The sequence below is a fragment of the Coturnix japonica genome, chromosome 1 (assembly GCF_001577835.2).
Source record: "Coturnix japonica isolate 7356 chromosome 1, Coturnix japonica 2.1, whole genome shotgun sequence".
NCBI classification, from domain to species: Eukaryota; Metazoa; Chordata; class Aves; order Galliformes; family Phasianidae; genus Coturnix; species Coturnix japonica.
The window spans coordinates 30,529,133-30,541,552 of NC_029516.1; the positions used below are offsets into that span (position 1 = coordinate 30,529,133).

At 46.5% G+C, this 12,420-nt stretch overlaps 2 protein-coding genes and 1 non-coding gene across 5 annotated transcripts; all 3 read right to left on the minus strand.

Moving 5' to 3' along the window:
• Positions 1-3,498: 3,498 nt before the first annotated feature.
• C1H12orf66 (chromosome 1 C12orf66 homolog) lies at positions 3,499-8,482 on the minus strand. Of its 3 annotated transcripts, none has more exons than XM_015855465.2 (4): positions 8,177-8,481; positions 6,461-6,534; positions 6,246-6,364; positions 3,499-4,866 (listed from the first exon to the last, which is right to left on the minus strand). In XM_015855465.2, exons 1-4 carry the CDS (start codon positions 8,409-8,411, stop codon positions 4,050-4,052), a joined length of 1,245 nt encoding a protein of 414 aa, XP_015710951.1. In that variant the 5' UTR covers positions 8,412-8,481; the 3' UTR covers positions 3,499-4,049. The 3 variants fall into 3 exon arrangements, with proteins under 3 accessions (XP_015710951.1, XP_015710944.1, XP_015710935.1); XM_015855458.2 differs by having other exon boundaries at positions 6,246-6,382; XM_015855449.2 differs by having other exon boundaries at positions 6,246-6,534; positions 8,177-8,482.
• A 1,194-nt stretch (positions 8,483-9,676) lies between these two features.
• RPL18A (ribosomal protein L18a) lies at positions 9,677-12,380 on the minus strand. Its single transcript, XM_015855510.2, has 5 exons — positions 12,256-12,380; positions 11,743-11,922; positions 10,988-11,117; positions 10,103-10,212; positions 9,677-9,821 (listed from the first exon to the last, which is right to left on the minus strand). The coding sequence occupies exons 1-5, from the start codon at positions 12,271-12,273 to the stop codon at positions 9,729-9,731; spliced, it is 531 nt and encodes a 176-aa protein (XP_015710996.1). The 5' UTR covers positions 12,274-12,380; the 3' UTR covers positions 9,677-9,728.
• On the minus strand, positions 10,487-10,618 carry LOC116652811. Its single transcript, XR_004306030.1, has one exon. It is a non-coding gene; the product is annotated as a small nucleolar RNA SNORA68 (small nucleolar RNA).
• Positions 12,381-12,420: the final 40 nt, after the last annotated feature.

Genomic DNA, 12,420 nt, shown 5'->3' on the forward strand with positions numbered 1-12,420 from the left:
CTTTCTGAAATAAGCATCCAAACAAAATAATAAGCCCCTGTAGAACACAGTTGCGGCATAACCTTTCAGATGAATACGTAAGTTCTTCCACGCTTGGTGAGCAGATTATACTCTGAAGCATGAAAGCTATGCTTTTAACATATGATTATCGTATCAACTCTCTGAAGACATTTCAGCTGACAGCTTTGAAGATAAATATAGCAAGAACTTGAAATAGTTCTGTTTCTTGAAATTTCACCTCTTTCTTGAGAAGCTGGTTATACTACAAAGCCATCAAACTACAAAACCATGTGGTTGGGGTTTTTTTCCTACGTTCTTCCCCAGGAGTTGGTTGGCCATGTCTCTAGAGAGCTTAAGGGCCCATGAGAGCTGGTCAGTTTTCAAGAACCACCTTTTAAAAGCCCAGGAGCAGGCAATCCCACTGTGCCACAAGTCAAGCAAATGGGCAGAAGACCAGCTTGGCTGAACAGGGAACTCAGACAGGAATTAGGCTTGAAAAAGATGAAAATGATCTCTGGACACAAGGTCTGTCTTCATAGGGAGAGTATGGAGCTTCAGTTTTAATCTACAGGGAGAAAATGAGAAGAGTCAAAGCCCAGCTTGAGTCGCCACTGTGGTGTCAGACAACAAAAACATCCTTTTCAAGTATATGAACCACAATTGGACTAATACTTGGAGTGGAGATCACCTAATGAGGAAGGAAGAGGAAAAAAAAAGGAGGAATTTAATGCTTTCTCTATTTTTTTTTCCTCAGTATTTAACAGTACTGACAGTACTGACAGAGCCTGGCCTCAGAACTGTGGGACTACAACTGGAGGAGCAATGACTGTCCATCTGTATATATGAAAGGACTATGTGAGCTCAGTGTGCCACAGGTCCAGTGAGAAGCTCATCAAAGATAAATGCCAGACACTTGTGGGTTAACCCTACAAGAAGCACTGCACAGCTGTTCACCCATTCTCCCACCCTGCCACTGTGGGATGGGGAAAGAAATGGAAAGAAGTAAAACCCACAGGTTGAGAAATAAGACAGTCTAGTAGGATAGAAAAAGAAGGAAAACTAATAATGATAAAAGAATACGCAGAACAAGTGGTGCACAGTGCAGTTCCTTGCCACCCACTGACAGATTCTCAGGCACTTCCTGAGCAGCAGTCCTTCTCTGTGGCCATCTCGCCCCAATTTGGTCCAGAGTGACGCCATATGGTATGGGATATCCCTTTGACCAGCCTGGATCAGCTCTCCTGGCTTTGTCCCCTCTCATGCATCTCCCCAGCCTCCTTGCTGGCAAGCTAATGTGGAAAGCTGGAAAGTTAACTTAGAGTGAGCACTGCTGTGCAAAAACTAAAATGTTGGCACATTATAAACATTATTTTTGATACCTCGTGCCTCTCAGTTTTCAATAAATGATTGGATAATGCCCTCAGTAATATGTTTTAACTTTTGATTAGCTCTGAAGTGTTCAGGCAGTTGGACTAAATGATGTACAAAGGTCCTTTCCAACTGTTCCATCCTGTTCTGTTCTACTCTACTGTTCCGTTCTGTTCTACTTCTTTCAGAAGTAAGTAGACCAATCCCTTATTAATCTAGCCGCCATCATTTCAATAAGTCATCCCCAATTAGAGATGAGCCCGATGGACCCAAATCACATTGGCCTGAGACAACTGTTGTGAAAATTCAGCATGTGAAATTTTGGAGTTCTCCAGATAAAGATATCCTGCATGCAGACGGCAACTTCAGCATGGAAATGGTAGATCCAATACACCTAAGCATATTGAATTTGCAGGCAAAACAGTGTAGATAAATTGCTTAGGAAGCTGGGGTGGGAACTCCATTTATCTCACTCATTCCACTCGTAAGTAACAATAAAAAAGGACAAGCTTTTCCCAAATGCTTATTATCCAATAGAAGTCAAAAATAACTGCCTATTGCTCTGTCTAGATAGATACATATGAAGAGAAGAAGAAAATAACTCTTACTGCTTCCGAATCTTTCCTTCAGCATAATTTCAGGCAGAGGTGAACTCTACAAAATGATTTCCACACCTACACTGGGACTTAAATGGTCAAATCTGTAAATCATGCAGGCAGATTTGGAGCATCAGATTAAAAGCAGAAGACTGAATGTATTAGTGCTCGTAACTCCCCACCCCATCCCTCTGATAAGAGCTCGCATCTCCCAGAGTGGAAGTGCCTAATTAGGGGAATCTTGGCAAGCTGTATGAGGGCAAAACCAGTCTCAGATGCCCCATCACAATTCTAAGTGAGTTTTCAGGTACAAAGTGGAGTTGCACAATCTAACCTTTTGCCCTTGGAGTGTTCCTAGAATTTTACCTGAAGTCTTACACAGACCCTGGAAGTCCTTGGAGAAGCACTGCCCCATTCCTTACCACGGATAGCTCATCTCACAGGAAAGTACTGCAGGGGCAGACAGAATTTGTGCAACACTTTATTACACCGCTGAAGACTAGGAATCAGTTCGGGCGGCAGCTTCTTGTCTCTTACTCAGGCTGAGGAAGTCAATAGCACGACCATATAACAAGGTCACCATCTGAGAGATGGTAAGCACTCAAAAGACAGTATTGGGAGCAACATTATTAGAACCAGGTGATGGTCTGCTGCTGCTGGTGTATTTACAGCTCCTTTTCCAGTTTCTTGAAAGTCTTAGGGGTGATACTGCAGCTGGACTAAGACTTAGGAAAAAGAAGAAGCGCAGCTATTTACAACAGACCAACATCTGATTATAGCAAAATATGGAGACTCTCTGCGGCACAAAATGCTAAACTGGAGCTTACACTTTGAGAGGAGAATGTGCTTATGTGACTGTGAAGAAATCAGTACTTGCAGGAGAGGTGAGACAAGCTACCAAAACCCACTGCGAGAGAGAAAGGTACTCACTAAAAGCTTAATATTCAAGGTCGTCTGCTTTGCTTCAAAGCTTCAACAGTGTGAGCTAAGGATCTAACTTGACTACAACAGCATACACTGTATGTCAGAGCCACATCCTTCCCTCCTGAGTTCCCATACAAGGATCTGTAAAACTGCATAGTGGTCAGAAGAAACACACACAACAAGAGCCTGTAAGCTGTGTGTGATGGGGGGAAATATGGACTCTCAAAGCAAACACAGCACTTTGAGGATAACCAGAAACCTCACTTTTAGCCTCCAGATTTGGAGAAACTAAGTGTAACAAGTGTAAAATAACTCACAGAGGGTATTTCCTCCTGCACACCTGTTTAAAACGTAGCTGAACAAAAGCACAATTTGAAAGAGCTTTGCTGCTTTTCCATGGAGCCATTCCAATCCAAAGCACCTGCTCAACCTCCTCCAGCTTCAGTTGGAGCCAGTGCTGGTCCCACACACAGAGTCACCACACTGTGGGGAATGGTCTATTCCCAACACACACTTCAGCTTGACTTGATTTGAACCTGCGTTCTGAAGCAGCTTCGTGCTTCAGGGCTTGTTCAGAATTAACTGCTGCTTACAGAAAGTATCAGCCCTCGACCATTTCAAAAGTGTTTTAATCAGGGAGCTCCTTTGTGATTCATGTATCTGATTTATTTAAACGGTGCTCTTGCAGACCCACACCTTTTAATATTCCCTTCCATAGGTGTACAGATCCCAGAAGTGATTCTTTTCAGACAGTTTTTTGGTTTTTTGAAAATATGCATTTTCCACCCTCATCGCATTTTCAGTCATCTCTATAGATTAGACTACAATAAAGTGCATATATTATATTCCTCTGGTATACAGGCAACTAAGTTGGGGACTGAAAAAATAAATCATACTGCAAATTGAAAACCACACTCACACAAAGAAGCTCTCACTGTTGCCATTCAGCACCCCGCAGTTCAGTTACCCACTGAATACTGCCAAAAATACTTTTTTTTCCCCGAGTCAGTTAGTTGTTTTTTTTTTAACAGAACTTATATCATTAAAAATAATGGTTCCTTTTCAATTAGACGATGATAATCATGAGTTCATGCAATCCTTGAAGCTGCGGTTACCCCAAGGCCGGCAGTCTGCCTTGATAACTTGTTTTATTTACTTATTTTACCCTTTGGATCCAGGCTTCAAACTTGCGAAAGCTTTGGAGTTCTTAAGGGAATGTGAAATTTCATTGAGAAAAGAAATAAAATGAGAATCCCTTTCTGACTTCTTGGACTCAAAAATAACTACAATGGTGAAATGAGGTTCAGGGCGAGTCAGAAAATAGGTGCTTTGGACTTTGTCATCGTAGAAATGAACAACCTTCTCCAAAGTGTTGAGGTCAGAGGTTCTGTCAGTCATAATCATGATTACATTGGGCCAGTGCATAACTGGCCTGTCACTGGGCAGAGACACCACTGCGGGATACTGATCCACTCCTTTGGGAGCTTCCCTGTAAGAGTGGGGATGATGATAACCATGTCCTTGAAAACTCTCCGATCCACGATTGTCAAAGATTAAGGAGACGTTGACAGCGTCGTATTTACGAATGAAACTGGAAATTTTCCCAAAGTAATCAGGATTGGTTTTAGCAGTCAGAGTTTTCATTTCAGAAGCGGTCGTTTGTCGGCTAAGGGCCTCGTGAAAGTAAAAGCTAAACTTGGCAAGGAGAATGTTTTTGAGTTTCACCAGCCAGAGGAAGAGGTGAGGAGGTTGCACGGCTTTCTGGGACTGCCCCCCAAACAGATGCTTTTTGGTCTCTCGTTGTTTTTCGAATATCTGGCCCCACGTCTGTAGCTTTGTGTGAGCGCTGTGCAAGTTGACCAGGGATGGAAGGAATTTCCACTCTGAGATCTGAGCCTGAGCCTTTAAGAGGTGCGCAAGCACATCTACTTCCAGCTGAAAACTGCTTTCAAGAGGACTGAGGATTGGGTGATGAAATCTAGAAAACACAACATTATTCAAGACATGAGAAACGCTATATGCAACAGTGAGGTTATCAGCTAGTACTTATCAATTCACAGGCAGAACACAAAACGCCAAGGCAGGCTGAAGCCAACAAGTTACCCTGTTAATCTAAGAACTGCTACTTAGCATAACTAGGACAAACATTTTAATGAGAATACAGCATGCCTACATTAGCCTATATTGATTCACGAGCTACTACAGCAACATTCCTCTTTACATTCAAGTGGCTTTGGTTCAATTTTAAATGTCTTCTGGTGGCAATGTCTTGATAGTTGTCAAATAGTACTAAGATATCGAGTTTAAATAAAGTTATCTTACGTTATAAATATCCTGGGTCTGGATACTATAAATATATATAGGAATATATATATATTCCTAGGGGCAACAGACAGCGTAAGGGTGAGTTTATCTGACCTTTCACTTGAGAGAGTCAACTGACTGACAGAGAAATACTGTATGGGAAACACACGTCAACATTAACAGCCCTCAGAAACTGCTCTGAGATATGACCCAACAACAGGAAGGAATAAAGGATGGGCTTTGTTTCAGAAATATCCTGCACAATACTGGGGAGAACCAAGCTATCCAGACAGCTCCAGGAGCATCATAGAGTGTCTCCATCTTAGGAATTGCTTATTGTCCCAGAGCAAGATTGTTGGTGTTTTCCCCAGCGAGAAGACATTGCTTATTTCTTTAATGAGATTGTAAGAGTGACTTAGAGTTCTTAATGTAAGAAACCACAAAGGCAAGCATCAAAGACTCGTGCCCCTTCTGCTAATTCCAGTAGCTCTCAAAACAAGTGATAATACCATAAAACCTTTCAAGGAGGATCAAAAACAATAATAGTCTATACTAAAGGCTAATACTATTGGGAAATCAATCTGAAATTTACCCAGACACAGGCACGTGCAGATTAACGCATGGCTTTAGAATGTGTCTGCTCAGTTCTAGGCTTAAAACTAAAATCAACACACAAAGATCTGTTCTGTTCCTACCAGTTTCACTCAGGTCCATATGGGATTAAGTCATCATTTCCCCTACAAGCACAGCAGTGGATGAAAGAACTGAGTTCTGGCACCTTTCCCATAAAGAAAATTATTCTCTGCTTTCTACTGAGTATGAATTAAGGAATTGGGAAGATGGCTCCTATAAAATAATGAATAGAATTTTATGGGTTGTTTTTTTTTTTTGAGAAGTCTTATTTTGAGCCCTCAGCTCAAGGGTGGACATTGCTCACCAACATTCACCTCATGCATGAATTCCTGCAAGGAGCCATGCTTTAAGCTTTCATCCTCAGTATAATTTATGACAGACCATATGCCCGAGTACTTACTGCCAGAAATAAGCACTGACCTTGAGCTATATTTCTTTAGGATGGATTCCAAAATGTTTACCAGTTCCTCAGAGTTAATGAACTTTTGGGTGCTGAGCGTGTACATTTTTTCATAGAAGTCAGCAATTTCCATCCGAGCCTGAACAAAAAAACAGAGCTGTTCAGACAGGTGAGAAAGCAGCTCTTCCAAGTGAGGAGCTGTTCCTCCTAGTGCATTGCGACCCGTCGCCACCACCTTCTTCAGCTCATTATGCAGGGATGTGTAGATGGTTCGGATGGAGTCCTTTCGGCTGAAGAATGACTGACCACCTGTTCAGATAAATATGGAGGTATTACCAAATTCCAGGGAGAGCAAAGACAGACAGCAATACTGGAAAGCAAAACCACGTTTGTTTCTCCCCAGGTGTTCCTAAGGGTTATTTATCACAGCATTTTTTCATCAAGAAATAAGTTTCAGCCTATTCTGCAAGAACGAATTGCACATAGAAGCACTCTGCCTAATGTGATGCAAGTCGTGCCTGCCCCGATTCATATTCCAGCAGCCAATGACTGCCACAAAATTTCTTCACACCTGCGCTAGCTGCAGTTTGGGCTTTTTAACAAGGGTTTACTTAACTTTGCTGCTATGATACTCGACTGGAAATACTGTTATCTGTGGAGGTCATGAGCCAACACTAGGTTTTCATAGGCTCCGCTGCTGTTCGTAACTCTGAAACTTTTATGGTGAACTCCCTTAATAACAGCTCCTCAAACACAGAACACTCGGACTACAAAGCAACCATTAGAACAACCTAGCTCTCTATAACTTCCTGAAGGGAGGTTGTAGTGAACTGGGGGTTGGCCTCTTCTCTCATGTAATCAATGACAGAACTAGAGGGAATGGTTTTAAGCTGCGCCAGGGGAGATTCAGGCTGGACATTAGGAAGTATTACTTCTCAGAAAGGGTAATCAGGCATTGGAATGCACTGCCCAGGGAGGTGGGGGAGTCGCCGACCATGGGGGTATTCAAGAAACAACTGGATGTGGAGTTGATGAATATGATTTAGCTGGCAAGTGTCAGTAATGGTTGGACTAGATGATCTTCTAGGTCTTTTCCAACCTTGATAATTCTGTGATTCCTTACATGGGAAACATGATATTTGTGTGTACAAACACACAGTTTCCAGTCCCTACCGTACGTTAACATCAACCAGAACTCCAAGGGACAACAACCACAGTTTATCTCAGTGAGGCCACAGCAAAGGTTAATTCATAACTAAAACTGAGAAAAAAATGAAGTCAACGCTTCCCTCCCTCCATGTGCTTAACATTAGGATTAATTTAAAACTGAAATAAAATAAGCCCTCATTGTGAAAAGGTTTGGGTTGGAATAGACCTTGAAGTTCAGCTAGTTCCAACCCCACCACCACCAGGGACATGGACAAAAGATATTCCAGTATGATGTTACCAAAAGACTGCACAGAAATCACACAGAATCACAGAATGACCCAGGTTGGAAGGGACCCAAGGATCATGTAGTTCCAACCCCCTGCCTGGCAGGGCCACCAAACCTACACCTTTACTAGATCAGGTTGCCCAGGCCCCGTCCAACCTGGTCTTGAAACACCTCCGAAGGATGGCGGGCATCCACAAACCTCCCTGGCAGCCTGTTCCAGGGCCTAACACTCTCCTAAGTGAAGAAACTTCCCCTAACATCCAACCTAAATTTTTCCCTCTTTTAAACTTAAAACCATTCCCCGTGTCCGCTATTTCAGCCCTTTCGAAGAGTTTACTCCCCCCCTGGGATGTAAGTTCCCTTCAGGTATTGAAGGCTGCAATGAGGTCACCCGCACGCAACTTCTCTTCTCCAGGGCTGAACAAGCCCATCTCCCTCATCCTGTCCCCATAGTGGCGGTGCTCCAGCCCCTGCTCATCGTGGTGTCCCGGCTGTATTCCCGCACTGTTCCGGTACCTAGCTTCTGGCCCAGGAACGTCATGCTGTGGTAGGCCTTCTCGGCGGCCGCCAGGTGCGCCAGCCCGCCAGCAGCGGCCAGCCAGCTGGCACCCGCCGACTTGTTGGCCTCGCGTTCTTTCTCCACGTTGTCCTTGGCCTTGTCGTACGAGAAGATGCCCAGGTGGGAGAAGAACGTCTCCAGCACCGCCTGCTCCACCGGCACCGGAGCGCCCAGCGGGATGGACTCCCCCATCCCGGCACCGCTTCCGGGTTTCGCTCACAGCGCGGCGACCGGCACAGCTCGCGCCGCTGACCCCGGAAGTCCCCGTCACGTGAGGCGGGCAAAATGGCCGCGGCCACGCGAGATGCGGCGGCACTCCCCGTCACGTGGCACTAGGAGAGCCGCTTATCTACTGCCGCTCCCGCCATGCTTCCAGAGCAGAGCGGGAGCAACACAGAGAGCACAGCATCCGCTCCTGTGTGCTTCCTCTGAGCCTTACAGCCTTAGCACACAATTCACACTATACTGTCTGCTGCGGCAAGAGAAAGAACCTGGGGTTCCTGATGGATGAAAGACTAACATGAGCCAGCAGTCGCTCTGGCAGCCAGGAAAGCAAATGGGATCCTGGGCTCCATCAGGAGAGGGGTGGTCAGCAGGGATAGGGAGGTGATTGTCCCTCTCTACTCTGCTCTTGTGAGGCCCCATCTGAGTACTGTGTCCAGGTGTGGAGCCCTCAGTACAAAAAGATATGAGATTTTGGAAAGGGTCCAGAGAGCGGACAGGAAGATGATCAGGGGGCTGGAGCACCTCCCTATGAGGACAGCTGCGAGGGAGTTGGGTTTGTTCAGCTGGAGAGAGAAGGTTGCGGGTGTACCTCATTGCAGCCTTTCAATACCTGAGGGAACTTACACCCAGGAGGGGAGTAAAACTCTTCGAAAGGCGCGACAATAGCAGGACAACGGGGAAATGGTTTGAAGTTAAAAGAGGGAAGATTTAGGTTGGATGTTAGGGGGAAGTTCTTCACTAGGAGAGTGGTTAGGCCCGGAACAGGCCTGCCCAGGGAGGCTGTGGATGGCCCCGTCCTTGGAGGTTTCAAGGCCAGGTTGGACGGGGCCCTGGGCAACTGATCTAGTAAATGTTTATGTTTGGTGGCCCTGCCAGGCAGGGGGTTGGAACTACATGATCCTTGAGGCCCCTTCCAACCCGGGTCATTCTGTGATTCTGTGTATACTGTTCTATTAGCTGTCCCAACACACGGGCTTCTAGCCCCATGGGAAGGAGGCTGCTCCCACAGCAGTGCCTGTAGCAGCTCCTATGGAACATCAGAGCCCTGTCCCACCCCCTCCTACTTAAAAGTAGCAGGCACTTCTCCCTGCTGCCGCCCCACAACAGCAGCATCCCCACCTTCCCATGGCCACTATCTGTCCCTACAGCCTTCAGCTGGGCTACAGATATATAGAAAACAGGACAACAGGGGCTTCCTAGCAATGAACAGAGCTCACAACGAGGCCCAGGAGTGAAAGGTTCCAACAGAGCTTTATTACACCGAGCCGACAGCACCTTTTGTACTTAAAAGAAAGTATTTGGTCTCTTGGTGGTGAAACGCGGCTTGTGCTGACGGCGCAGAACTCTGTGCGGCAGAGGGAACTTGATCTTAGAATCCTGCAAGGAAAATAGCAGCGTTGAGATACTCTTGCCCACAAAGCAACCATCATAACAGTATCAGTCTTGTGCGGGTTGGAAGGGACCTTCGAGATCATCGAGTCTAACCCCCGGGATTCGAGCCTCCTGTGTAGCAGAGCGGCACTTCTACCACTTGCACCACAGGGGGATTTGAACCCGGGCACCAGTGTTGCGATGCGGCAACCGGGGCACACAGCTCTGTCCTGTCCCTGCAGCCTCCCATCAGCCCAGGGCCCAGCAGACACTGCAGTGTTACTTACATGGAACTGCTTGACCGCTGGCCGGCGGCACTTGCTAGCAGCGATCTGCTCCACCTTCATGATCTGAATGGAGTGAGCACGGGCACGATGGCGGGCTCCCATATCACGGTCTGCAACAAGACAGCTCATAACATCGCCAAAGGAACACCAGCTTATTCTGAGCTCAAGATACGCACTTAGAGAAATAACCCAGAAGGGATTGACCTTCTTAAAACAAGGGAGCTGATGGAGAATCAGCACTGAAGTGTTATTAATGGACAAATATACTTAGAATTCCTGAATGATCGCGACAGGATACTTCGCTATCAGTCATTGCATTATGACAAACTTAAGCCTGAGGCCTCTTTTCAGTGCATGAATTAACAGAAAACACCCTATTTATGATCATGTAGAACCTCAAGTTTCACTTTCAAGAGCACTTCAGCTCCAGAAAGGCGACAAGATGCATTTAATATCTGCACACCCGACAAGAATATTGTTATGAAGAACAACATCCTTTGGGTTTTTGTGTGCATTTTGTACAGTTTCAAGTACAACTATTGACAGAATCAGCTATAATAGATGGTCTGCTCCATGAGTACTTCACATAACAGAAACTGAGATATGAGATCTGAAATATTCCTTCAACAAGGCCATTCTGAAACATTATATATGGCAAACATCTCCACCCAGAGCACCTGAAAGGCAAAGAAACCCAGCCTATATCATTACCACAGCTACAATGAGTGTGAGCTCACACCTACAGACCCCTCCAGCAGCTTCCTGATTTAGTTTCCTAGAGCTTCATTCTTTCTACCTCGTGGTTTAAGGCAGCATTCTTACCTAAGACTCAGTTTAAGACTTAAGGTTATAGAGGTTCTACCTCAAACAGTGACACGAACTTACAGCACTGAGTGACGGCACCAGCAGTGGTCAGATCCCTGTACTCTCTGTACATGTTGTGAGTCCCACTACGAGAATCGTAGCGCAGCCAAATCCCAAAGTTCTTTACCCGTAGGGGGGTCTTCTCATACACCTGGAATTAGAAAAGGGGGCAAAAAAAGGATAAACACATCATTAGTATTTCAGTTTAACTATAGTGAAGCTCTAATGAAAGCACTATGGGAAGTTTTAGGGGAAGATATCGTCCCACACCAACACAGTTGCATTCAAGCTAATAATTCTGTCAACTTCTTAATTCTGCTTTACATCAGTAAGGAAATACATGGAAAAGGACATTCAATAAGATATGTAAGTGTATGTTCTCCAAGGATTATGGATGTCCACATAAATCTTATGAGGTATAAGCCCAACAAATGAGTGTGAGGCCCAGAAAGCAGCACAGAGTACAATAAGAACTTAAGTCATTATGGTTCCAGAAAGTTAATCTTGGGCTTTTTTTTGACAATTTGTTGTTTTCTAAGCTCCATGGGTATACGCTGCCATTGTGACAAGAGGAATGTGTGGTTAACTCAACAGCATTAGGATGGTGAGCTGAGCTTCAAGTAACTTTATATATACCAGTGAGAATCACAGAATGACCCAGGTTGGAAGGGACCTCAAGGATCACGTAGTTCCAACCCCCCTGCCTGGCAGGGCCAACAAAGATGTATGAAATTCCCTTCAAAATCCCCCATATCATCGTGTTTGCCATCCCCCACCTGACCGCAGTACACAATCTCTCCAGAAGACTTTTTCATCTTCTTCAGCTGAGACACGAAATACCAGAACCGGGACTTGGCAACGACGTGGTTTGGAGCGAAGATCCGCATCCTGTAGAGCGGCGGAGTCCTGCATTTCGGCGTGGGCAGACTGCGCCCGACCACCTTGTACTCCCGCAGCTGCAGGGGGACGAAACACAGTGAGTCGAGCGGCGAGAGGCGCAGGGCAGAGACCCGTAGCCGTAACGGCGAGGAGCCGCACGGAGCCCGAAGAGCAGCCGAGCCCTGTGAGGCTGCCGGCCAGGCCAATGGCGCCTCCCCCCCTCACGCGTCGTGCCGCAGCACCGCCGCCATATTGGCCGCTCGCCTCCTTGCGGGGCCCAACGGGGCCGCCCAGAGGCGCAGATCCCGCTCTGGAGCTGCTCCGCGAGCCGTCCCCGCCGCGCTCCCAAGGCCCGGTGCCGGCCCGGTGCCTGCTGCGAGACGCGGCCGCGTTCCGAGGCCTGCACTCACGGTGCCCGACGCCTTCATGCTGCCGCCGCCGCCGCCCGCAGGAAAGGAAAGGAACGGAAAGGGAAGGGAAGGCCGCACGCGGCCGCCTCACGTCACCCGCCCCCCGCAGCACCGCCCGCTGTCCCGCCCGGCCGTTGGTGCGGTTGGCCGAGGCTGCTGTCAGTC